The sequence below is a fragment of the Cavia porcellus genome, unplaced genomic scaffold (genome assembly GCF_034190915.1).
Source record: "Cavia porcellus strain 051 isolate PalLab524CR breed Dunkin Hartley unplaced genomic scaffold, mCavPor4.1 scaffold_32, whole genome shotgun sequence".
Classification (NCBI taxonomy): domain Eukaryota; kingdom Metazoa; phylum Chordata; class Mammalia; order Rodentia; family Caviidae; genus Cavia; species Cavia porcellus.
In genome coordinates this window covers 25398514-25423426 of record NW_026947515.1, presented here as the reverse complement: position 1 = coordinate 25423426, position 24913 = coordinate 25398514, and the positions used below count along the sequence as shown (strand labels likewise).

Sequence of the window (24913 nt, the reverse complement as noted above, 5' to 3'; positions counted from 1 at the left end):
ATTCAGGAGGCCTCATGCAGGTGTCTTGATTCCTGTACTCTTTACCCTCGCCCAGTGATGCCCCCGCCTGGGGCAGTCAGCCACTCAGATCAACCTTGGGTAAGAAAAAAGCGAGGAAATCCACTTAGTCCAACACAAGTGAGTCTGTCGTGATGCGCCGTGTCCTGCTTTGCAGATAGAGCTACTGGAATGGTGATCTTCGCCCCCAGAGGGCCCAAGCCATGGAACATGAAATGCACAATTTTTTCTCAGGGACTCAAAGTCTTCCGCAGCTTCCAGACCCTCAAGAGACATGGCTGCGCTGTACAGAATTGGAATGATGCAGATTCTGCTACTTGTGTTTCTGTAACTAGTCTCCACCCCTCTGTGCTGTAGCTGCTGTGGCTGTACGGGTGCTGTGGGAATGGCGCTGCTCCCTGAGTCCTGAGATTGCCTGAGCAGGAGGTTGCCTGAATACAGATGCTGCTAACAGTGCCTGAGTGCTGAATGAAGAGAACCCTGGAGTTTGGTCCAGACAGCAGTCTAGATAGGCCTCAGCTCAGTTCTGCATGAATGCTCCTATTGCCTACACCTCTGTCTGGAGGTCGTAACATGGAAATGAGAGCTCCTTTCTCTTCTCCTAGAGGGGCTTACACATGCCTCAGCCCATCTGCCAATGTATGTTAGCCCCTCCCCTTCTCCTTGTCCCTTCAGCCCCCACCTCAGCAGACTTCTCCCCTAGAAGGGCAGAGCCCACTGCCAAGACAATGTTCAGCCTCTCAGCCCTGTGGCCCAGGAGACAAAGAAGCACAGGACAGCCCTTTTCTTTGCCTATAGCCAAGCTGCCAGCCTGGGAAGACAAAAGGGACCCGAAGGTGGGAGGGCCCCATCTGCTGAGGTGATACCTGATCCCCAGCTAGTGGGAGTGTGTCATTAAGGTAGGGAGGAGAGGCAGGAGGGTCTGAGAGTATGGGGGCACTGCAGCTGGGCGTGGTGGTGTAGGTCTGTCATCCCAGCACTCAGGAGGGTGAGACGGGAGGATCATTGTGAGTTCAAGACCAGCCTGAGCTACAAAGTGAGCTCAAGACCAACCTGAACTGCCTAGTGAGATCCTGTCTCAAAAAGACCAAAAAAAAAAAGTGTACCACACAGCTTTCCTTACAGGTTAGGTCTCTCCGCCTACTCCCTGGCTTGAACAGTGGCTAGAAGCTTCTCCAGAGGGTCTAGGAGTTCCGCTGTCCCAGGCCCCAGCCCTGGAAAGTCCCTGCCACTGGGGGTTGCTCTGCAGTGAACAGCCCTGTGCATTGCTGGCTTTTGCGGTGAGGTGAGTTGGACCCATCACTCTGGCTCTTGAAAGGAAGCTTAGTGTGCTGTACAAGGTGGATCACAGCTCACAGGGAAGAACTCAGGGGGAGGGCCCAGCAGCATTGGTGGGAGGGAGCAGACCTGCAGGCAGAGACTCAAAGTATCCCTGGGAGAGATCAGAAGGGGTAGAGAGGTGGGGGGTTCAGACTGCTGGAAAAGGGGAGAAGGTCCAGCTCTTGTCCCTAACCCCTCTGTAATATTTGGGGCAGGGTGGGGTCTCTCTGGTCTTCCTGGAGGCCCAGGTCCCAAAGCTCATTCATCCAAATCACCACAACCAGCAGCCACTGTCCACTGCATGCTTACTGGGTGCTGGGCACTCTGTGGGGCAGTGGTCCTGATGGGGATGGGAAAGGCAAAGCCCCAGGGTGGGCAGGGGCTGGAGTGTCTGGGTTGTCCCCTCCCCCAGCTCCGCAAGGCTGGCCGAGGTGGAGCCTGGTGTCTGCATGGTCCTCAGTCCCTGAACATCTGTTTCTTTTCAGGGTGGGGGGTGGGGTGAGAAGAAAGAGCTAAGGGGAACCAGGGGCTCCTATTGCAGCTTTCAACTGGCAGGGCTCAGGGTAATTGAACACAGCTTCCCAGGAACAGGTCCAGAACAAAGGAGGCCTTTCAGGGGCGTCCTAGCCAGGCCATCAAGCGACTGCTTCAGTTCCTGGGCCCCTTAACAGCTCCTCAAAGCCACTCAGTCAGCAATTACGGGCAGTGGGGAGGGGGCGTGCAGACTGCAGGCCTGGGATGGGACAGGGGAGGGGGCTAGAAGGAGGGAGGACCCCAGAGAAAAGACTGAAACAAAAAAGAGGAACAAAGCCAAGCCCCCTCGCTTTGCTGTTCACCTTCTGCGCCAGACTCAGCCAGTGAGGGTGGGAGTGGGGAGCAGCTCAACGATCAGGAGCAGTGCTGAGCCCTGGGCCAGACAGGGGCCCTGTATCTAGTTGAATTTCATGAAGTCTGGCAGGAAGGCGTTGCCCCAGATGGTAGAGACACTGCCCTAGGCAGGTCCTTTAGAGACTGAAGGCCAAACTCCCTCGCTTATCTGTGTATCCCGGGGTTCTGTCTACCTGGCTCTGCCCTTTGGGTATCCCAAGCCTGCACTCACCTTCTGCAGGGGCTGCAGTGTCTGAGGGGTTAGAGCTATGGGACCGAGTTGCATCTCCCAGGTGGCTTTAAAGGATTTCACAGAATGTCTCCTGGAGGAACAAATTTGTCCCTCCTCACTGTGGGCTCCCTATGCTAAAACCACTAGAAACCACCCAGGAATTGTTCCTCGTAAAATGTCAGCTCAGACACAAGGCCACATGTGCTACCTTTGACTTTATGCCACCCAGCCGCTGTCAGAGATGCCTGGGGTCAAGGGCTTCAAAGGGAGGACCCTAGGGTGGGTTTGGGGTGAGTGAAGGACTCTGTCCTATAAATCCCTGTCATGCTGGGCAACTGGGCGACACCAGGCTGTGGGGGACTCTGCCCTCTGAGCCAGCAGAATCTACACCAAGCCCCGGTCACCTGCTCTTCTGAACTCTGTGACCAAGGGCACACTGCTTGACTCCTCTGAGCCTCAGTTTTTTCCTGGTCATAAGATGGGGATCATTTCACTCAAGGTGGGGTGCTCCTACGTTACGTGGAAACACGGCACAGCTGTGCAGTAGGCAGCTCTGCCTGCCCCGCCTTCCCTAGCTCCTGTCAGCTCTTCCTTTAGCACAGCTGGGTCTGTCAAAGTCCATGTGGGTCAGGCCGAGGGCAAGAGGAAGCCAAGGCCTTGGCTGAGCCTACTGACTGGTGCCCTACCCCGATGGGCAAGAGGCAACTCAGATACCACATCAGAGACTCTTAGCCCAGAAGGGCACTACAGGCAGGACCACCATTCTTTTTTTTTTTTAGGAACACCATTCTGACACAAGGCCACAGGTCTTTCTGTGCCTGGTCTGGCCCTGTTCACATCAAACACATGCTGCCTCCTCCAGGCAGTCCCCTGCGTGCTTTGGGGTGGACACAGGTGTGGAATGGCCTTTCTCCCAGGATTCCTCACCGTACCTCCCCTGCCCCACAGCACAGGAAACAGAAAGACCTTTATGCACCACTCTCCTGCCCAAGCCAGTCACTGTGGTTCCACGACATTTTCATGAGAAAGGAATGGAGATTCTGCTTTGCCCACTATGGAAGCCACCACTCGCAAATTGTGCCTTCAGTGGTGTGGACTAATACTTGCCAAGGAAGTGCAGGAAGGTGGGAATGAATGAATGAATGAATGAGTGAATGGATGGATGAATCCCGCAGAGAGCAAAGCCAGCACTTATTCCTCCTGGGGCCTGATTGTGTGGTGTGCAGCAGGGATGTCGGGCAGATGTGACAGGAGCCCCCCCGGCTCGTGGGGGCTCCCTACTCCCTCTCTCTCGGGGCTTTAAGTCGAGTCCCCAGCAATCCCTGGCACCCATACTGGCTCCTCGTAAGCGCTCCATGCACTCGTGTGTAAAATATGATCTCTCCTGAATGCTTCTTTCTTACTTTCTCCAACAGGTTTAATTCTATCATAAAGAGCTCGTCTTTGGTGCTGCCAAGAACCAAATATCAAGATTGGGGGACGGGTGCACGGGCTTGGCATTCTTCTTCATTGAGATTTATTTGTGTGCTAAGTACACATATTTTTTTCCTAACAAACTCTAGCTGTTATTTTGAAAATGGATCTGGAATGCAGCCATACTGCATTTTTAGAAGTTTCATCAAGCAAGCCACAGGCGCTTAAATGGCTTCTTTGGGTGTGCTGTGCTCTACCTGCAGCTCCCTTCTGCATCCTAGAGGCACAGGTCTGGACTGCCCCACTGTGCCTTGGTGAGGGCAGCTCCTCACCCTCCAGCCCTCCACCCACAGCCCCACCGAGGCTTCTCCAGGCCCCACATGAGTGTTTGTTTGTAAGTCAGACTGACTTTCTGTTTATTACCATATCACAGGAAAGCAGCTGGGAAGATTTCCATTAGTTTTGGAGAGGGAGATTTGGGTGGTCTGACTTAGAATATAAACCAGGCAGCTTGTGCAGAGCTCATCCTCAGAAGAGCTGGCGGGGTGGGGGCTTCAAGATGATGGGCTCCGATTTCGATTTCTTGCAAAGCCACTGAAACCTAAGGCAAAATGGTGCTTAACCATTTTGGGACCTACAAGACATCTAGGGGCAATATCAGTTTCCACCAGCCAAATGACAGTCACAATGGTGGATGCACCACACTCTTGACACAGTGGCCTTGCAACAGCGAGCTGTGGCGGGTCTGGTTATTCGTGTTTGGAACTAGGTGTGGGAAGAGGCCCAATGCCCTGTCTCCTGATCTGTCCTCTCCAGCTCACCGATGCTCCTGGGAGACAGGGCCATGTCTCACCACCTCTAGGTCTTAAGACTGAGCTTAGAGTGTGAGTGTTGAGGCTGGGTGTGGCTCAGTGGTAGCACACTTGCTTCGATGTGGAAGGCCATGGGTCCTGTCCATGGCACCAGCACCCCCTCATAAAAAGAAAGTAAAAGGCAATGTGCTTTGGGGAGCAGTCAGCATGTGCCCTCCCTAGGCATCCATTGGCAGTGCTGCCCCTTGGACACCAGCTCTCTCTGACCATCTGAGGCAGGAGGATAGAGAACAGCAGGCTGGTCAAGTCAAGGTCCTGTCTGCCCTTCCATATGCCATAGCTGCAGAGCTGTCTTCCTGGGGTCCCCTGGAAACCCTTAGGGGTTCAGGATGGTGGCTATTTACCAGCAGCTATGCAAACAATTTAACTTTTTTTTTTTTTGGTAGTACTGGGCATTGAACCCAGGGTCTTTATATTGGGCTTCACACCCAATCGTTTTTATTTAGAGACAAGGGCTCACTAAGGCACTCACTTGCCTAGTGTGGGCTTGAACTTATGATTCCTCTGCCTCATCTTCCCAGCATAGGAGACAGTCTAACATTTTAACAGTGGGTACTGAGCATAGCAGGAAATGGCAGGGCAGGGTGGGGAGGACCATGCTGACGTTCTTGCTATCTTCCAGCTGCTTCCATCCCTGAGCTGCAGTGCTTTGGGAACAACCTGCTGGAACCTGGACTGGCTATGGTGGACCTCATGCCAAGAGTCTGGTTCTCAAGAACAAGAGCAGGGGAAAGAGAATCCAAAGCATCCCAGTGTTTTTTCCAGAGGCAGCCCTGCCAGCTCCACCTTATAAATCATTGTTTCACTGACGGCAGTGGCACAGCCTATAGTTCTCAAATTTGGGAGGCTGAAGCAGGAGGATCACGTGAGCGCAGGAGTTAAAGGCCAGCCTAAGAAATACAATGAGACCTTGTCTCTGGCCAACAGTGACCACAAGATTGTTGCTCCATCCTGGAAAACCTGTACTTGGTCTTGAGTCTTTTTTGCTGGTCAGCTTCATGGCCTTTTCTTTGAACAACAATGTATACAGTGCACAAATCCCAAGCAGTGCTGGAGACACCCTGGAGCCCCCAGTGGCGTCCAACAGCCAACACAACCAGATTAAAACTGTCACTGCCTCCTGCCTCCTTGGAACTCAGCTTTCAGAGCAAATAAACAGGACCTGACCCTCCTGAGCCCCCGCCCAAGTCCTGAACTGCCCCCAGCTCTGTGGGCAGGACCCCTGAGCCTGGCCTGAGTCAAGTGATCCTGCTGTGACCACCATCTTCCAGATCCTGGAGCCTCCTCTCTCTAGGGCTGTGCTCCTGGGGAGTGACTGGTGCCAGGTTTCTATGGAAACCCTGTGTAAGGGATGGGTTTGTTCTGCATAAGCCAGACCACATGCTGAGCCAGAATATTCCAGATTCCAGGCACTGCCTGCCCACCCTGGGGTAACTTCTGACTCAAAAGGTCTTGAACACAAGGACTTTTCTCCCAGCAACTTCTGTAGTTAAGGGTGGGAGGCTGCTGCATGACCTCCTGTTACTGGTCTGCTTTGCATCCTGGGAGGCTTGTCCAGGCTCAGGCAGACACGATGACCCAGAGCTCTTGAGATACCTGGGCAAGATCTCCTAGCTTCAGAGAACCCACTCCCCAAAGGTTAGCACTCAGTGAGGTTGGACTAATTAGCAGAAGACCAAGGGCCACCGAATAGAGCCACACAGCAAGTCCCTCCCACTGGTTGTCTTAAGAAGCCCAGAGCTGCTGCTCCATGGGCAGACAGGTCCCTTTATCCTTTTCAAATCTACACTGAGTGCCTGGAATCCAAATGCTCGTTGCAGCTTTGGGGGACCCAGGCTGCTATGGACTACCCCGGTAAGATCCCGATATGCATTGTGCACGGCTGCTCAGGGTTAAACACTCAAAATAAGGCACTACAGCCTGAGTTGCAGGAGCTCAGAGTAGCTTTGTCCCCATAGAGTACCTGGGTAAGCCAGGCTAAGCTGGGCTCGCAGTCCCTGCAGCTGTGACTCTGGAGGTAGGCGGAGTTTTCTTAGCTCTGCCATGCCCATCAGTAACCCCACAGCTGAACAAAAGAGCAGCGAGCCAGGGGCCTGGTCAATGGGCTGTAACTGGGCCCCAGGCTTCCCGGCACCTCTTCCTTTTGTCCTTCTCCCAGGACCAGGCAGAAAGGTCTAGGCATGGGAGGCAGTGGCCTTTCATGGCCCTTTCTTCAGGAACCACGAGGCTTGGCACAGGCTGAACGTGCAGGGGTGGGAGGCCGACACATCCTGTGGCTGGAAGGCACTCGGCCCTGCTGCCCACAGCGTGAGACTGCGCCCCTGCCTGCCTTGTGCAGGGCAGCTCTACGGCTCTGTCTTCCAGAGGCACGGACCCCTTTTCATAGAAAAGCCAACACTGATGGAATGACCGTGGGTGCCTGCACCAGGCCTGAGCCTAATCTCAGTGAAGTCTCCCCACAGTCCTGTGAGAGCACTTGGGACCACCACCACCTGTTCTACCTACAGGTGGGGACACTGAGGCTTAGAGATGTTTCCCTAGCATATACAGGAGGCCCCCTTAGAAGCAGCAGAGTTAGTGCCCCAACTCAGGATCTGACTTCTAGAGCAAAACACTATGATGATTCTATACTGTGCCCCAAGCTCAGCGGCCCTGGCCCTCTGTGCCTGTAGCTCCTCTGACCCCTGAGTAGCTGAGCCCAGTAGCTCTCTAGGCCCCCACTGTAGACTCTCTCTCTCTCTCTCTCTCTCTCTCTCTCTCTCTCTCTCTCTCTTTCTCTCCTCGCCTTTAGCATACTTCTTTGCAAGCCAAGACTACTGAGAAACCAGGCAGGGGGTGACTCTGGCAGGCTCAGGGGACCATGGTTTTGGGGACTTCATGGGATCCAGACCCCTCTAACCCTGCAGGCAAAATCTGAGAACTTGGAGAGAGGCAGCTGACCCATAATGACTTCTGGATAGTATCATGGGTCCCCTTAGATCTAGATAGGGAAGGAAAGAGGAAGGAAGGAGCGTCTGCCTTGCAAGTATGCGGTCATGAGTTCGATCCCTGGTACCAATAAAAATGAAAAAGACAAAAAAGAAAAAAAAAGAGGAAGGAAGGAGGCAGGAAAGCATGGACACAGGCAGGCAGGAAGGGAGAAAGGCTATGAGATGGGCCACTTGTAGGCCTGGTGGCCAGAGACCCCTTTGTTGTGTGCTCTGGAGGGGCTGCTCCCCTGCCCTGTCCAAAGTGCCTGCCCCTCTTGTTCCTCACCTGAGAGTCTGAGATTTCCGAGGGCTTCTCAGTCAGACTGCTGCTCTCGGCTGGGATGAGGTCATTATACTTGGTGACATCCTCATCGGAGTAGTGGAGGCTTCCAGGGCTGGGCCGTGGAGGGGACCTGCAAGGAGCGGGACTGTGGAGCTGAGCGAGGACCTCTCTCAGGGCAGCCTCTCCTGGCCAGGGAGCGAACAGTGAGACGGGAGGAACACAGGGACACAGCACCTCCACTTCAGGTTCCTCCTTGTTCCCGGGCTGTGCTCCATAGGCTGGGGCCTTGCGGGGAGATGGTCCCTGTGGCCAGTTTCAGGCCTCTGGAGCCTGGGGTTAGTTTGGTGTGAACAAGATTTCTGTGTATCACAGGGGATTGTGGGGCTAAGAGGGGCCTCAGTGTGTATGTACCATGGGCTGGAAGGCGGGGAGGGCAGGGGAAGGTGAGGCCATCGGTGAAATGCCCCTTGTTCCATGTGGCAGGGGCTTGGAGCCAGCCTGGCGGGTTGCTGTGGCCCTGCTCGGCCCCAAACAGCGCTGGGTTTGGCGAGGGATGAGAGCCTGTAAGCCCCTCCCTCCCCTCCCTGTGAGCACACAGGGTTCCCACCCTTCAAAGCAGACAGAGAGAGGCTTTGTGAGCTCCCCCAAGAGAGGCTGGCTCCCCTCCTGGCTGCCTGCAAAGGGCCTGGAATGTCAATAGGGCTGAGGATGGAGACAGGAGCCCCTCTGGCTATAGCCTCTAACCTCTCCTGAGCTCTCAGGAATGTGAAGTCCAATCAACAGAGAGCCAGGGGAACCCCAGCACCCCTACCTCTGTGACCACGAGGAGGGGGGCCTAGGAGTGGCTAGGGTTAGAAAAAAGCTATCCATGGGGCTGAGGATTTAGCTCAGCGGTATAAGTACCTGCCTTGCAAGCAGGCGGTAGTGAGTTTGATCCCCGGTACCGATTTAAAAAAAAAAAAAAAAAAAGAAAAAAGCTGTCCAGGATGGGGAGGGCATAAGCAATCCTGGAGGAGCTCCTGGGACCTTGCCCTGAGGTGTAGGTGCCCACTGTGCTTTGGCTGGGCCCATCTCACCTCTGGGGCACAAGACCACCTGCAGACCTATGATGAGGGCAACTGGCTCCACACAGCACCAGGCTGGCTTGCAAAATTTTCCAAGTCATTTGCATTCTGCTGCTGTGGGCAGAGATCCAAGGACCCACCTCCCTGTGAGTCTTCTGGCATGTCTCGGGCCATGGTCAGCCTGGAGGGATCAGTGCAGGCTTCGGATGGTGCTGCTTGGGTCCTGCAACGGCTTTCTGCCAATCGTCCCCAGTCCTGAGCATCTCAAATGCTGCTCCCAGGACAGGGAAGGCCAAGTGGACCTTGCCTGCTCTGTGGCCCTCCTGTGTCCTCCATAAGCTGGCACTGCTAGACCCCGGGACCTGGTCCCTAAGCACCCATCCTTGGGCCTTGTGCTGAACGCACTTACCTAGTGTACAAGCCATTTTTCCGGCAGAAGGAGTTCTTGACAGACAGCCTCCGGTTGTTGAGTTCCAGGGCTGGGAAACTGCTCTCATCCAAGCTCATCATTTCCCCGTGACCTAGGCCTCCGGACTTGGCACTACTCCCTGAGGGGGGAAACTGACACCCTTTAGATATCATGGTCTCCCCCGTCCCCACCCATTCCCCCCTTGGCTGGGCTGCCCTATTCCTTTCGTTAAGAGTTGAGACAAGAGGCCAGGATCACACGTAGGAACCTGATGCTGCCCCTAATGGGCAGGTGCATCGTCCGAAGATCGACCTGCCCACCCTCTGCCCTGACCAACGGGAGATATGGGAAAGCCAAGTCCGGCTAGACAGCTGGGTGCCAGCGCACTCACCGGAGTCTGTCTTCTTGGTGTACTTTTTGCTCTGGCCCCGGATGATGAGCACGAAGACCAGAAGCAGGATGAAGATGAGACCCACAAGGGCAACAACTACCAGGAACCACCACTCCTCGTAGAAGGGGCTGGCCTTCTGGGCTGGACACAGATGCAGGCATCAGGCCTGGGGCGCACGAGCACTCCTGCCTCCAACCCCCTGCTCTGGCTGGGCCCCACGCCTCACTCATGCAGTTTGTGGTAGGCAGGGTCTGTGCCCTCTGAACGACAAGAAACCTATACCGGGGCTCGGGGATGGTTTCAGCTCGAGTCCCAGCTCTGATCTATTGGCCAAAGACTGCCTGGAGGACTCTCTTTGTTTTTGTGGTTTGGTTTTATTTGAGACAGGATCTCACTATGGAGTCCAGGCTGACCTGGAAATGACAGTGATCCTCTACCTCCACCTCCCAAGTGCTGGGATTATGGGCATGTGTCCAGCAAGGACTGTTTTGGGGAAAGGCTCTGAGGTTGCTCCTGGACTCACTGAGATGAATGCTACGAGATGGGACACAGGCCAAGGGGCGCAGCAGTGTGCTAGCTACCATTTTCTCCACGCAAGGGGAGAAAAAGGCTTTGATAAACACACCCAAATCTGTGTGGCGAGAGGTGTTTTCTGGCTCCGTGGGGGCCTGGGGAAGCTTTTCCCAAGGCTCAGTTTGCACTGATTTTTTTCTCCCTTGGTGGCAGAAAGCAGGGGGAATTGGAAGGGCTTGCCTGGGGGGTCTCAGAAGGCCTTCGCCAGAGAGGGATCCCCTTTTTGCAAGCCCCCCAGTACTGTGCTTTCTGTATCTCCCCAGGGGTAACTACATTGCTGCTCTTGGATTTTAGTCTTAGCCTATTTCTTTTTGGGCAAATGAGCAGGTGTGTGAGTAGAGAGGAGACAGGGTCCCTGGTGGTCTTTTAGCCGGCAGAAATTCTGAATTGTATTTCTGACTGCAGGAAATTAGCCTTAGCATTTAAAATGGATAGTAATTACAGTTGGGTCATGAAAGTAGGTCCGAGAGTTCTGTGAACCACAAGACATGCTGCATGGGAAGAATGAGGAGAGGAGAAAGGGGATAGAGAGGCGGGGAGCTACTGCACCCAAGTACTGTGTAGTTAGCTCTAAGAGGGCGGCCTGTCCCCCACAGAATGCTGACCCTGTTTGCTTTGCCTGGAGCTGGCAACTTTGAACCAGCTGGGTGGTGAGCTCATGGAAACGCCCCTTGTGGGTTCATTGTTCTGCCTTTACCCAGGCTGTTACATCCTGAGAAAGAGACCCCAAGGCTCCAAGGACCCCCAGCTTTCCCTGAACTTAGGAGCTGATGCAGGTCCTGGCTCAGAGCTCCCTGCTTTGTGGAATTAAGGGGACAGTCTACTTTGGTGGCCACCCCACTGTTCCTGTGCCTTGGTGACTCTTCTTCCACTACTACCCACCCTGGGGAGTTCCTTATCCCACAAACTAGTACCTGGCACAGACTGGGAGGGGCTGCTGGGGGTGCCAAAGCCGTAATCGTTGACTGCGATGACCCGGAAGTCATAGCTTACGCCTGGCTTCAAGATGTCCATACTGAAGGTGTAGGAGCTCACTTCTTTAGGGATGTCTTTGATGAGGATGTCCCAGAGTCCCTCATCTGCAAAGGCACAGAGGGGAGAGAGCAGTGAGGTGAAATAGAACCTTAAATCCCTCTTCAACCCAATCTCACTAGTCACTCCCAGAGGGCACAGCCTGTCTGGCCTCCCCAGTTCAATACTCTGTCCGGTGTTTGGTGTGCAGCACTTAGAATGAGCTCATAGGTCCCCCCCCCAACAGTATGCGCTCAAAGGTGTCACCCAGTAGCCAGTGAGTCCCCCAGGCAAGGGGCCCAAAGGCCCCTAACCTCTAACAGAATCACCAAGGACCACCTCTGGCTTCACCCTCTCAGACCCATTCTTTCTGTCCGCCCCTGACTCCTTCCCAGAAAAACCGATGGCCAGGACTCTGGTTCCCCAGCTCCAGCATGAGCTCCCGAGGCTGATGGGTTTCACTGGTCTTCCTCACTGTGTATTTTTGCAGATACAACTTGTAAGTCCAAATGTAACCAGTGGTGCCACCACTGTCCTATTGTCACTTCTGCATTTACACCAAGAGTGTGACAGGACCTGAAGATGGCTGTCTGTCCCCATCACGGGAGACCTTGTCAATTTGGGGAAGGCCATGGGGCCCATCTGTGTCCAGAGCTGTCTTCACTGAGGGCCCCTGGGTCACGAGCTTTGACTTCATTTGGGTCTTTCATTCTTTCCACACTGGCCTCGTACACACCCTCTTTTTCGTTTAATGTCTCTCTTCTTCCTTTCTCTCCTGCTAGGTTGTGAAATCCCTCAAGGAACCTTGCCCAGTCTGTCTCTGTACAAATTGCCTTCTACGCATTTGTTGAATGATTGCAGACCTTTCCCCTTTCCATAGGACACAGTGTCCAATTTCAGTGCTTCATATCTTGAAGTGTAAGTACTGAGTGGGAACCACGTTCCTTGTGTGGCTTTGTGTGCTCTTTCTTACCTCGGAGTCACTTGCCAGGCTATGATGATGGCTGTGTGTCAGGGACACGAATCCCTTTGTCCTGCATCCCGGGTCTGTCTCTTTCCTTTCCATGTTTACCAGTGAGGGCCTGGCTCATCTTTCCATGGAGGGCAGAGCCCGTCTTCTCTCCAGAGTTGTCTAACCCTTGCCACTGAACTTCCCCTGAGTAGCCAGAACAGTGCCACGAGCAACTAGAAGAAACTGTTGTTTGCTGACAGGCTTGGTTCGTGGAGAACCATTCTGCTGGCTCCCAAAAGCTGAGACCTCCTGCCTGCTGTTTACCTCTTCTTGATCAACTGCACACAGAGACAACTGGGGCCAGGGTCACGTGGCCAGGCCAGGAGCCACTGGAGGGTCCTGCTGTGGCCCTGGCCCTGGGCCCTGGGAGCTGGTTGATGTGCAGGGCCAGTTCCACAGGCCTGTAAATCCCCGGGGTGAATTCTTCCTGAGTCTGCTGTGCCTGGCAACTCTGTGGCTTATGGAAATCAGATGTGTTTAGCTTATTCTGGGCAGTAGGAGGCATAAACAACACCGGAGCAGTGTTCACCAGGGCTACTGTGTCTTGCAGATGGGAGGTGTAAGTGTAGAGGGAGCACAGAGCAGGGGCAAGAGGCATGGAGGAAAGGAGACCCTCTCCCAGAGCAGGAGCCTGCCCTCCGACCATTTCAGAGCGAGGCCCCAGCATTCCCTGGCTCTTCTCATTCCTCACAGCCCGTGGCCCTGTCAGGGGAGGTGGTGACGGAGTCGCTGCCAGCTCTCTGCACAGCTCAGCCCAGCCTCGTTCCTTCCTTCTGTGCTCAGTTTTGAATTCCACCTGTGTAGACCAAGACATGGTCTCTAACCTTGGAACACCAGAGCTTCACGCTGGGCCTCCTAGTGAACACTGGAAAATCAACAGGCCTGAGGCCAGGACCAAAATTCCACAGCTTGGCCACAAGTTGGCAACTTGGGTGGAAGAAAGAGGTGTGGGTTCTGATTGGGAGAAGAATCGGGGGTCTCCTAGCCAACTTGGCAGCTGGCAATGGAGGGCCAAGGAGGGACCATCTGGAGTGGGGACTGAGCCAGAGTTATGGGCCACACGGTGACCCAGAGCTGCTAGATGCACTAGCTATTTGCAAATGCAACTATTAGCAGGTGACTAAGGCAATCGTGGCAGTTTCCAGAAGCTACTAGTATTATTAACTCTTTGCTATTGGCGTAATCAGCACCTGGTTACCTCATGATATGAACAGTTTGTCACGGGGATGTTTCAATATGCCCTGCAAGGAGAATTGGCTACTGACTGCTTCTCGGTTATGATTAATATTTGTTATTGGGGTCACTGTGTCCAAGTCTTGTTTTTCTTTTATCAACTTTAATCACCTCATCTGAGACCCACAGAATACAAAGAAGCCTGCAGCCCTGGCTGACTCTGGCACCTCTGATCAACTGGGAAACCTAGCAACAGGGAGCTAGGGCTCCTTTGAGTAAGTAGAGCCCAGGAAGCAGGTGTCAGGATGTCTGAAACACGATCGAAGAGCAGCCCCCTCCAGCCAGTTATCAGCTGCTCATCTGATGGCTTCAGAAGTCCTTGTGATTCGATTTCAAGGCTGACAGCAGAGGTTGGTACAATTACAAGAACTTTGGGGCTGTGGCGGCACAGACAGAGCTGCAGGAGGCAGCTGGGGCTCCTTAGTTATGTGGCACATGGCGGTGGGGTCGTGCAGAGGACACGGATGTTTAACAGCAGCGTGAGCCCAACCTCTCCTCTGGCTTCTCGAAGGATCCTCCACTGGAGCTGGTGCTGAGTCGTCGGGTTCTCTTGCGGCCTCCTGGCTGCTCCTTAAGCGAGAGTGCGGCTAGGAGAAGGTGCCCTCAGTTGCCCACTTCCCAACAGCGCCGCCTCTAGCTTCACTTTGGCAGTAAAGTCACTTCTCACGAGCCCCGTGCAAAGGGACTCGGGAAGGAGGCAGTGTCGCACCTGAAGGCCGGGCCTCTATGACGTATCGGGTGATGGGCCCCTTGCCAGGGTCTCCGCTGGACCAGTGGATGGCGATGGCAGAGCTGTAGCGCACGATGATCGGCACTCCTGGTGGTCCCGGGGCACCTGCAAAACCACACACAGTGGGCAAGGGGTGTAGGGGCTCAGACTGGCAACCCAGCCTGTCAACCAGTGTTCAAGAAGGGCGACGGGGTAGCCAAAGAAATTCCAGCCAAACAGCCTCCAGGACCCCCTGATCGTACTGGGGTCTGAGAAGCCTGAAAGGTCCTCAACTTCTCTGGTACGTGATAGTGACAGATAGTGACAGATAGTGACAACCACTCCATCTCCTGCTGGAAGTCTCCCTGCCCCAACTATACTTGCTGTTAGGTTAGGAGAGGAGAGAGCAGGCCCCAGGAAGCCTTGGTGGGAAGAGGAAGAAAGGGGAATGGGGGAGGGTCTGGCTGCCTGCCAGCAGCTCTTCTATGTCCAGCTAGCAGCCTGGGATGGTGGCCAGCGGGGAACAGGGTAGGAGACAGGAGGTTGCTTCTGTGGCTAGAGTAGTGAGCCAGGTGTCTGTTTTGCAGAGAAGCCCCCTCTCTGCAAAACCCTTGCCAGTGCAGGCCCGGTGCCTGTCCTCTGGGCTTCGGCTGTGCCTGAGCCTCCATCCTGTGTGCAATCACCTACAAGCCCGTTTCCCCCTAGACAGGGAGCTCAGCATCCCCAGAGCCTAGCACCCTTCCTATGTGCTTGTGAGAGAGGGAACGAGCCAGTGTGCGAGTGAGCTGTGGTCCCTGTGGATACCTGCGGGAAACCAGCCAGGAAGGAAGTCCACTATTAACACTGAAGCTCCTCTGGGACCCTGGAGAACTGGTCAGCTGGGACAGGAAGGAAAGGACTGGTCACATATGGGGCAGCCCACAGCCGGGCCTCTGCGTCCAGGTCTGACCCTGTGAGTCTGTGACACTGTGACCCTACAGTTATTTTTTTCCTTCCTTCCTCCTACAAGAAACATTCAGCTCAAGGGAGGGGGCTATGGCCTGGAAGAGGGGAAAAGGACCTGAGTTCTTGCTCTGCATGGGGCAGTGCTCAGGGCTCAGGGAGGGGCTCACATCCGCCTGCTGGGAGGGGCAGGGGCACCTGGCTTTATGTTCTCCACCTGAAAGCCCCTCCTTGCCCACATGGTCAGGGCCAGGTTGATTCTTTCTCAGTGCCCATCCAAGCAGTGCTCCTGCTTCCACTTCCTGCCCTCCCTCAGCCCGGGACACTTTAAGCCTTAAGTTGGAACAGTGTGTCCTCCAGATCGTCCTCTCCTGTGCCCAATGGCCCTCCCGTGGCCAGCCAGCTCTTCCTGCTTTTGTTTCCCAGGGCAGTCTTAGGTGAGAAGCAGTGGGGTAGGGCTGGGCAGGTGAAGGACAGAGCCAGGCAGCTCCTGGCAGGCTGTCTTTGTGTCCTGTGATTCTGTTCTCAGGGTGGTTGGGATCAGATGAGTTTCTTCCTAGAACAAGGGTGGGGCGGGAGAGAAAGTGGCCAGGAAGGGAAAGTGAAGAGTGGCCGCTGGCAGCTAGGAGGCCAGGAGGTTCTGCTCTGCAGGCCCCTCCTCTGCTACAGCCCAGGCTGGCCCAGCCTCCCGGACACAGGAGCCTCTGTGCCCTCCTGGCTGTAACATTGCAGGGAACTCGAGATGGGCTTTTGTGTTTTGAGATGGGACAACCTGTACCTGTGACAGGGACTTCGAAGGCCAAATCATGACTACCATGTGTGCCTGGTGGAGGCAAGTGGAGGTGCGGGAGGTGGGGTGAATCAGAAAGGCTTCAAGTTTGGGGCATTCACTGAGACTTGAGGAAATACACAGGGACGTTCTGTCTGGAGCGGGGCTGGGCAAAGGAGGGACAGGGGAGGGGGCCTGGCTGTGGTGAGGTTGCCAGCGCCATCTACGAGCTCCATTGGAGCATTTCTGAAGGTGCTAGGGATTCTTGGGGTTGGTGCAGACTGCTGGGCCCTCAACCCACGGAACAGGGTCTCTGAGGGTCCACCCAAGAACCTGTGGCACCCTTCTCGGAGAGCTCAGATTGGCAGGGTGGTTCTGGGGAAAAGGCTCTGGCCAGTAGGGGCAGGGTTCTACCAGGACGCATCCTTCCTAGATGGAGGTGATAGAGACCAGCACCATTGTGGGAAGAAAAGAAAAGGGCAAGTCGGGGCTGGCCAAGAGCACTTGCAGAGCATGTGTGTGTGTGCCTGCGTGGTGGGAGGAGGGCGTGGGTTTGTGGCCTCAGGATCCCACTGACCAACTCAGCCTGGGGAGCAAGGTATGGATACCTGGGATGTGGAAAGAGTAAGCTCCAGGGGTCCACTTTTTTTTTGGTCTTTTTTGTTTTTATCGAACTCATGACTGCCTGCTTGCAAGGCTGAGCTAAATCCCCAGCCCCTTAGGGGTCCACTCTTTACCCCTGGGCTGAAGGAGTTGGTGCAGGGGCAGCAGTCTATCGCTTACTTACCTTCTCCGGGTCCCGTGGTGATATTGGCTTCGATCTCTGGCCCGTAGGTGAAGGTCTTGGCTTTGATGCGGAACCTGTAGGTCATGCCCTCTGCCAGGTCCTTCACCTTCAGCCACAGGGGGCTATTGCCCTTCACATCCACTGTCACAATCTTGCTGACCCCTGGGGAGAAGCACAGAGAGCAGGGCCTGCAGTGGCCAGAGGGAACAGGGGCACCAAGGCTACTGGAGGTGGCAGCAGCAGTGGCCTGAGCCCCCAGACACGGGCCAGGGGCTGCACCTAGCCAGCGATGCCATGCTCCTCATGCTGGCTCACGTTCCCTAAGCTGTTCACGGGGGAAAGGGCTCTGTGGCTGCAGAAGGTTGAAAAAGGCTGTGTTCTGTTTGCTGAAGACCCGCAGGGCCTTTAACTCCTGGAGGGAGAAACACTCACCAACCGTTGTGCATGCAACTGTACCCACATCCATTTCACCCCGTCTTGGTTCCCTCCCATAACGCCCTGCAGAACTCAAATTCTAGGTCTCTCAGGAAGTACTTCTGTAAAGATGCCTCAGGTCTGGGGCTGGAGGGGCCACTGGGGACCAGCTCCAGCTCCTGCTTTGGCCCCAACTCGAGCCCAGCCTCTGGGCTCCTCTTTCCTGGGCCCCCTATCACCTGGGTTTTGGGAGTAGAAATGAGGATGCCTCTGTATCCCAAATCAGGGCAACTTGAGGGCGGGCCGTAGGGGCTCTGGAGGGCAAAGTGTGTGTGCTCAGTGCCTCACAAACCGAGTCTCTGGCCACCAGCGTCCCCAGGGGCTGGGACCAGGTTTCGTTCCTGTGCTCAGGCTCCACACTGGCACAGGCCCCGGGGACTCTGGGCCTGTTCCTGAACCTGGTGTTAGTTTGTTTTCCTCCTGAGCCAGGGTGTGAAGAGTGTCTCCGACAAGGGTGCCGAGGTTCAAACACCAAGACAGAGCATGTGGAACCGGGTAGAGGCCCCATCTATTTCTGAATGAATGAGGGTGGGGCACGGGAGCCAGGGGAACTCAGTGACTGCCTCGGACCAGCAGCCGGACTCGGTACCTGGTCCTCGGCGTGGCTGAATAGCCCTCATCTGCGTGGGCTTCACCTTTCCCCATGGAAAGGGAGCAGTTGGTCTGCACCCAGAGCCGAGGCACAAGCTGGGGCAGACACCATGCTGGAAAGGTGGGCATTATCCACACTTAATAGTTGGGCTATTACATGGAGGATGTCAATGTTCAAGCACGTGTGTAAGCCCTGCTGGACCGAGGACCTGAGGTGACGTGCTCACGTCTCTCAAGGAGGAGGTCGCTGTCCTTATGGAGGACCCCTGCACCCTCTCTTTCTGTTCTCTGTCCTGGCCCCGTTCCTGGTCTTGCACCTGACCAGATCCCTTCCTGGGCCTGGCTCCCTGGGTGTCCTAACACACAGCTCCACTTTGCAGGACAGGCTGCTGGCACCCAGGTAGCAGCAGGAAAAACAGGGCCATTGTTCTCTCCACTGACCCAGAAATGTTGGCCCTGGTGATGTCCCTGGGCTCTGCCCCTTGCTCTTGTGGGCCTCCATTGTTGGGAAGGGTGAGAATAGAGAGTAATGACAGAAGTTGCCACTTCCTGCCACCAGGGCACCCTATTAAGCCAGCCACACAGCACATCTTGCTGGAAGTGACACAGGCAGTAAGAAGTTCAGCCCCTTCCTGTCTCTAAATCCCTGCTCTTCTAAAATGACTGTTAGTGACCAACTGAGAGGGATTTCTGGGCACTTTGCTCACCCCAAGCTGGCTCTTACCACCCATGGCTGGGCATCCCTCTGGGGAGGAAAGCTGGCAAGTGTCTGTGTACACTGTGAGGATCAGCATGGCTCTGCCCAGAATTAGGGCAGGGTCTAGCCAGGGCCTGGAGAGAATAGGGGCTGTGAGATGGCTCTGCGGAGCAAGGTGTGGTGGGTGAGAGGCATCATTTGACGGCTCTTGACAGATGCTCACAGACGTTAAGGGGTGCAATGATCTTCAGATGGTGGGGGGAGCATCTTTAAGAATTTGATCAGATTCTCAGGGCTCCTGACTGCCAGAGGGTAAAGAAGCACTAGTTCCAAGTAAGAACCATGACTCTAATGTTTGGTTGGGAGTGTCAGAGTTGCCCCTTCTCTGGGATCCCCATCTTGAAGGCTACGTTTTGCTCAGATTTCTCTGCTCCTGTTGACGGAAGGGGAAGAATAAAAAGTTCTCCACCTAGAAATTGTATCTGGGCCTCAGTTTCCCTGTTTGTAATATAGGGAGACTCTCAGTGCATGTAACTCACATGCAGTAATTGTGACCGGGACCCCCAGAAGAAAGCCTTTGCTAGGTGAGGGTCTTGGGCTGTACAGGTTGGGGCCACTCACCATCCACTGGGGTGCAGGGCTCATACACCAGCCGGTAGCCCTCCAGGATGCCATTGGGGAACTGTGGGGCTTCCCAGGACACATTCACTGAGGTTGTGGTCAGCTCACTGAACTTGACCGAGCTGGGAGCGCTGGGGGCTGTGGGAGACAGACAGCAAAAGGTTTTTGTTTCCTCCTTCTGTGAAGCTTCAAAGCCTGGGATTTGGCTCCAAGAAATTAACAGGGGCATTTCATTCTGGCCTGGGAAGAATAAGAGGGCAGGGCTCAGCAAAGAAGACCGGAGGAGCTGCTGGAGGCCCTCAGAGCCCTTGCACGCCTCCCCTGATGTACTTGGCACTCAAGTTTCCAATATCAGAGGCCGCGGGACTAGAAAAAAGGAAACTTTCTTTTTCTCTAAAGTGGGAGAGTTTGGATTTTAGCCTGCTAAGTGGCTCTGCGCCCTGGCTACCAGCAAGGGATATGCCTATATGCCCCCAGAGTCACTGTGGGACAAAGCCCTTTCCTAGCTTGCCTGGTGGGTTTTTTTTGGTCTGCTTTCCTGGTAGACAGAGTGGGGGTGAGGGTCTCTGGGCCTCTAAACATGAGGGTGGGGGTGTCTGGCCCTCGGGTACTGGCCCTGCATGGCTGTCATCACAGCACGCAGTCAGAAGGGGCCAGAGCCAAGGGCGCTCCAACCCTCCGGAAGAGAAGTTTTCACTGAAAACCCTGGAGCGACCCTGAAAAGTTGGGGGCAGTGGAGGACAGCGGGGAAGGGCAGGAAGCACCCCCTCTGCAGCCTCTGAGCTGGCCAAGGCGATGGGCGGGCTATTCTCTGGCATAGCCTCCCCACGAGCCGGAGCTAATCAGGACCTACTTCCTGCCGCTGCAGGAGGCAGAATCAGTGAGCCGTCTTTGAAGGAGGGAGGAGAGCACAGGGTCCCCTTCCGCCCTCCTGGGGCCACAGGGATATGGGACAGAACACTCTGTCCGTGGCCACTGCAGCAGAAGCTCAGGCTCCCAGGGGCTCGTATCTGGCTGAGGACATGAACAGAATGTGGTCAGGACAGACGGACAGATTCACATTCACACAGGCAGGCTCAGCCCAGCCTCCCCCAGGGAGCCAAGGGATGGACAAGTTTCCTTGGAGCCAGGGCCTGTCCCCAGAGAGGAACACACCGGAAACCAGCTCCTGGGCAGCTCTGTATGTGACCCACTAAGGGAAGCAGCAGGAAGGAAAAGGCCTCAGGGAGGCCAGGGCAGAGGCTGGGCACTTGTCCTCTGTTCCCAGAGGCACTGGTCCCAGGATCCCTCAGATGCTGACACCCCACCACCCCACCAGGATTAAGGCCCCCTGGGAAAGATTTGCACTTCATTTTCTAAAACGCTTCACCTCTAGGTTCCCTAGAATGCCTAATGTAATGGCAATGTGTAAAAAGCTGTCACACAGCTTTGCTTAGGCAACAGTGACAAGAAAAAAGTCTGTGCATGTTGAAAATAGTTGTAATTTTTCTGGAATATTTTTGAGCCACAGTTGGTTGAATCTGCTGATATGGGATCCAGATACAGCAGGCCAACCTATTCACAGAGGGAGAGAGAGGGAGAGAGAGACAGAGAGAGAGACAGAGAGAGAGACAGAGAGAGAGAGAGCGAGCCAGAGCGAGCTTGGGATCGTTTCCCTTGGAAATCCTGGGTGTAAATATCACTCTCATGACCTGTGGGGAACTCTGGTAAGAAAGGTGTGTTTTTGGGGCTCCCAGGGGATCCAGCATGTTTACTGCCTGAGAAGCGGTTTTGGAAACGCGGCAGGGCTTCCTCACAATGCCTGCTGGCAGGGTCTTCACCTTTGCCCTCTCTTCTGCCTTGTTCTCTGGCCTGGCCTCCGACTTGGCTTCCCTGCCCATTTCCTCCCGTCCAGACACAAAGTGATTATTACTATTACTTTCTGGGGTGGAGGGAGGTACTGGCCTCACCCTTGCCAGCCAGGCGCTAGACCACGGAGCTGAATGCCCAGCCCTCAAAGGGGTTATTTTCCAACACATAAACCAGACCTCCTACTAGCTAAACCCTCCAGTGGATTCGCTTGTCACCTGACATGAATCCCAACCCTCCAGACCCTTAGGGAACAGAGTTTGGCCTCATTTTGGGGAGTCCCTGGTGTGTCCCTCAAGGCTTTTGCACCTGTTGCCCTCTCTGCCCGGAACCTGCTGCCCAACCAGCCTCCTGAACTTCCCGTGCTGCGGGGGCAATCTGAGCTCAGCTGTCACCGTCCAGGGAGGCCTCTGTGCAGACCTGTCCAAAGCCTCCCCCAGGCCCTGCAGTCACCATGCTGATTCCTGTCCTCAGCTCCCTGTGGGAACTCATGTATTTACTGGTTTATGATCTGTGTCCTTTCCAAGGGGACGGGGGACACATTGGTCTCCCTTTGTTATGTCCCTGGCATCAAGTGAGGTACTTTATGGTGGAATGAACAAACGCCCTGAAGAGACAGCACCAGGGAGGTGGGCCAGGCAGGCAGTGAGAGTGGTGGCCGTCCCAGAGGCCTGCTGTCTGGAGCAAAGGGAAGGGGACAGGCGAGACCTGGGGCTCTCTCACAGCCGACAGGGACAGCTCCTCGTTTCTCAGCACTCATGTCCTAGGCCCCTCTTTGCGGGCTGCAGCTCCTGCCCTATGGGGGTCTCATGGAGGCCCAGATACCAAGCCCAGGTGCTTGGAGGGCACAGAGCCGCTACTGGCTCCCTCCAAAACCCCAGGCGCCAGGTGGCTCCTCCTGTACCCAGGAGGCAGATTTCCCCTCCACACCTGCTTGCTGCGTCCGGCCCTGGACAGGGGTGCTCCGGGGTCCGTCCCCTGCAGCATTGAAGGCCGCCACAGTGACCATATAGGCAGTATAACCGGTCAGGTTCTTGAGCTTCACCCCATTCTCAGCCAGGAAAAGTGTCTTCACTCGCTCGGTGAGGTTCTGCCGCTGGGCTTCCCAGAAATAAATCTGTGGGCAAAGAGGATTATGGGAACAAGGGAGGATGAAGACATGGGGCTTTCCTCCTGACCCTGCCTGACCCAGGAAACAGTATAGTAATATTTAGGAGCTATTCTAGGAATGCTTCCAGAACCTTCCTTTTCACAACCAAGGCTCTAGCCTCTGTAACACTGTACATGGCACAAAGGCACGGTCCCTGTGCATCTTCATGTGCTGCAGTGTCTGGGATTTAGTTCTGACTCATCGGCTTCACAGCATGGGTGCTGGAGGGACGCCCTGCTCCTGTCCCACCGGATCCATGACAGGTGTAAGTGCAACAGCGGCACCACGTCACCTGCACACCGGGAGGGAGAGTCTCAGCCCCCAGGCCTGCTGCATCAGCAGCTGCAGGCTAACACAGGCTGGAATAAGGCGGCAGGCAGCCTAGACCTGTTTCTGGCTGTATCCTTTACCAGCGGTGTATCCTTTACACGGACAGGTGAGTCCTCCGAGCTGTAGTTTTGTTGTGTATGTAGTGAGTTAAGGACACCCACTTCCCAGGGTCAGATTGAGGGGTGGAGGCCACGAGGATAGGAGAATGTGGCATTGCTCCTCCCTGGGACTTGGCTGGTTTTGGAAGGCACCTGGGACCTGCAAAAGATTTTAGGCCAGGGATGCAAGTATTTCATATCTAGCAGGGGTTAAAGCTCCCTGTTAGCCACACATGGGAGATTCTTAAATTAGTTTAGAACTTGGAACAAAAATAAACACACACACACACACACAACCCCCCAAAAAACAAAAACTTGGAACAAAGCCCACATTGAAAGCGGAAAGCCCCAAAACACCTGGAGGATTGTAGGTCATTTGGCGCCACCTGCTGGCCAGAGTTATCTGTAAACTATTGGCCTTTCCATTTCTGTTTCTCCAGAAGTCATTAAGCCACGAAGAGTGAGCAATAGCCCATAATGGCAGTGGTTAGGACACCATGAGAGCCTTTCTTTCTTTCTTTGTTCACTTTTGCAGATTGTTCTCAGAAGGGCAGATGAGAGAGCACTGAGGTGGTCATTCATAAATCCACCCGCTTGCCCATCCATTGATGGTGCTGGAGATGCAGTGGCCGCATTCAGCGTTCAGGGCAGATGTCAGGCCACATCAGAGATGTGCAAGTCATCTGCACACAGATGGTGCTGGACGAGGGTGTACCAGGGGAATGAGTAGCTCTCTGGGACAGGTCATGGATGGATTTGGGGGTCTTGACTTTCAGTGGGTGGAAAAGAAGCTGAAATGGCCAAGGAGAGTGCAAGGCCCAGCGGTCCAGGGCAGAGGGGGAAGCCCGCACTCCAGGAGGGGCAGTGAGGCAGCTTCGGGACAGTGCTTCGGGACCAGACATGCTGCTAGAGCAGCAACCACAGGGATGGGATTCTCAGTGGCACTGGAAGGAAGCGGCCTTGGAGACAGCAAACTACGTGGAGCAGGTTCAACAGGGAATGAGAAGGGAGGAAGTGGACATGAGGATTTTTTTTTGCTTCCTGGTACTGAGCACGGGACTCAGGGTCTTCACACTGAGCTCACACGCCCTGCTCTTTTCATTTTGAGACAGGGTCTTGCTGAGGCCCTCAGTCCCCTAGGCTGGGTTCAATTTGTAGTCCTTCTGCCTCAACCTCTCAGCGTGTGGGGATTCCAGGCGTGTGCCATGATGCCTGCAGAGTTCTTCTGAGGAACTCTGCTGTAAAGGGGTCAACCAAAGGAATGGTGACAACTGAACAAAAGTAACAGTACCCAGCAGGTAGCCAGGTGTCCCTGAGGATGCCCACTCACCCTGGCACTCTTGTGTGCCAGGCACCTAGAGCTACATCTGGCACATCACTGGTGCTTACTAAACATTTGCTGGAGGATTTGGCCTTAGGTAGACAGGGGCTGGAGCAGGCATCTGTGATCGCCATCACCACTTCCCTTCCACTATTCTCAATTCCTTACACTTTCTTTTCTACTTCTAGCTTTACTGAGGCATAATAAACAAATAAAAATCATAACTTTACCGAGGCCTAGCTGACAAGTAAATATTGCGTGTATTTAAAGAACACAAGTTGATGTGAATTGGTCACTGTGCTCAAGGTAATGAACACATTCATGACCGCTGACTTTCCCTTTGCCCAGGCAAGAAAGAATAGGTGATCTGTCCCCTTAGCTAGTTTCGGTGGACAGCACAGCATTGTGACCTGTCACCATTACAGTCCCAACTTACTCAGCTTGTGTAACTGAAACTTAGAACCCTTTGAGCAAGTGGCCCCGTTTTCCCCAGCCACCCCCTGGCTTTGCTCTGAGTTTCCCTGTTTTATTTTGTTTTCTGCCCCATTGATTTTTTTTTTTGTCTTTTTCCTTTTTATTGGTACCAGGGATCGAACTCACGACTGCCTGCTTGCAAGGCAGGTGCTTATGCCACTGAGCTAAATCCCCAGACTTTGCCCCACTGATTTTGATGATTCTAGATTCTGTGTATTAATGAGATCCCACAGTGTTTGTCTTTCTGTCTTGGCTGATTTCCCTTAACACAATGACTTCCTGGTGCATGTTGTCACAGATATCAGGCTTTTTGTCTTTTTTAAGGCTGAACAATGTTCTCTTGGGTATACACATACCCCTGACGATGTCTTTATCCATGCAAGTCAGACACCAACAAAGCATTCAGGCTGTTTCTGTACCTTGGCTATGGTGGAT

General features: G+C 54.5%; 1 protein-coding gene across 6 annotated transcripts in view; it reads right to left on the bottom strand.

Annotated features, from left to right (window-relative positions):
- Positions 1-24913, bottom strand: part of Sdk2 (sidekick cell adhesion molecule 2) — a 257497-nt gene that overhangs the window by 5543 nt on the left and 227041 nt on the right. For 5 of the 6 annotated variants that reach the window (XM_013147067.3, XM_013147066.3, XM_003464866.5 and 2 more), the window contains 8 exons: positions 22036-22222; positions 19258-19395; positions 16875-17036; positions 14377-14502; positions 11326-11490; positions 9839-9979; positions 9448-9586; positions 7978-8104 (listed from right to left, as the gene is read on the bottom strand). In XM_013147067.3, the coding sequence (XP_013002521.1) occupies positions 7978-8104; positions 9448-9586; positions 9839-9979; positions 11326-11490; positions 14377-14502; positions 16875-17036; positions 19258-19395; positions 22036-22222 (1185 nt within the window). Of the gene's footprint in view, positions 1-4273; positions 4452-7977; positions 8105-9447; positions 9587-9838; positions 9980-11325; positions 11491-14376; positions 14503-16874; positions 17037-19257; positions 19396-22035; positions 22223-24913 lie in introns of those variants that run through there. The other variant, XM_063242371.1, reaches the window with a different exon arrangement.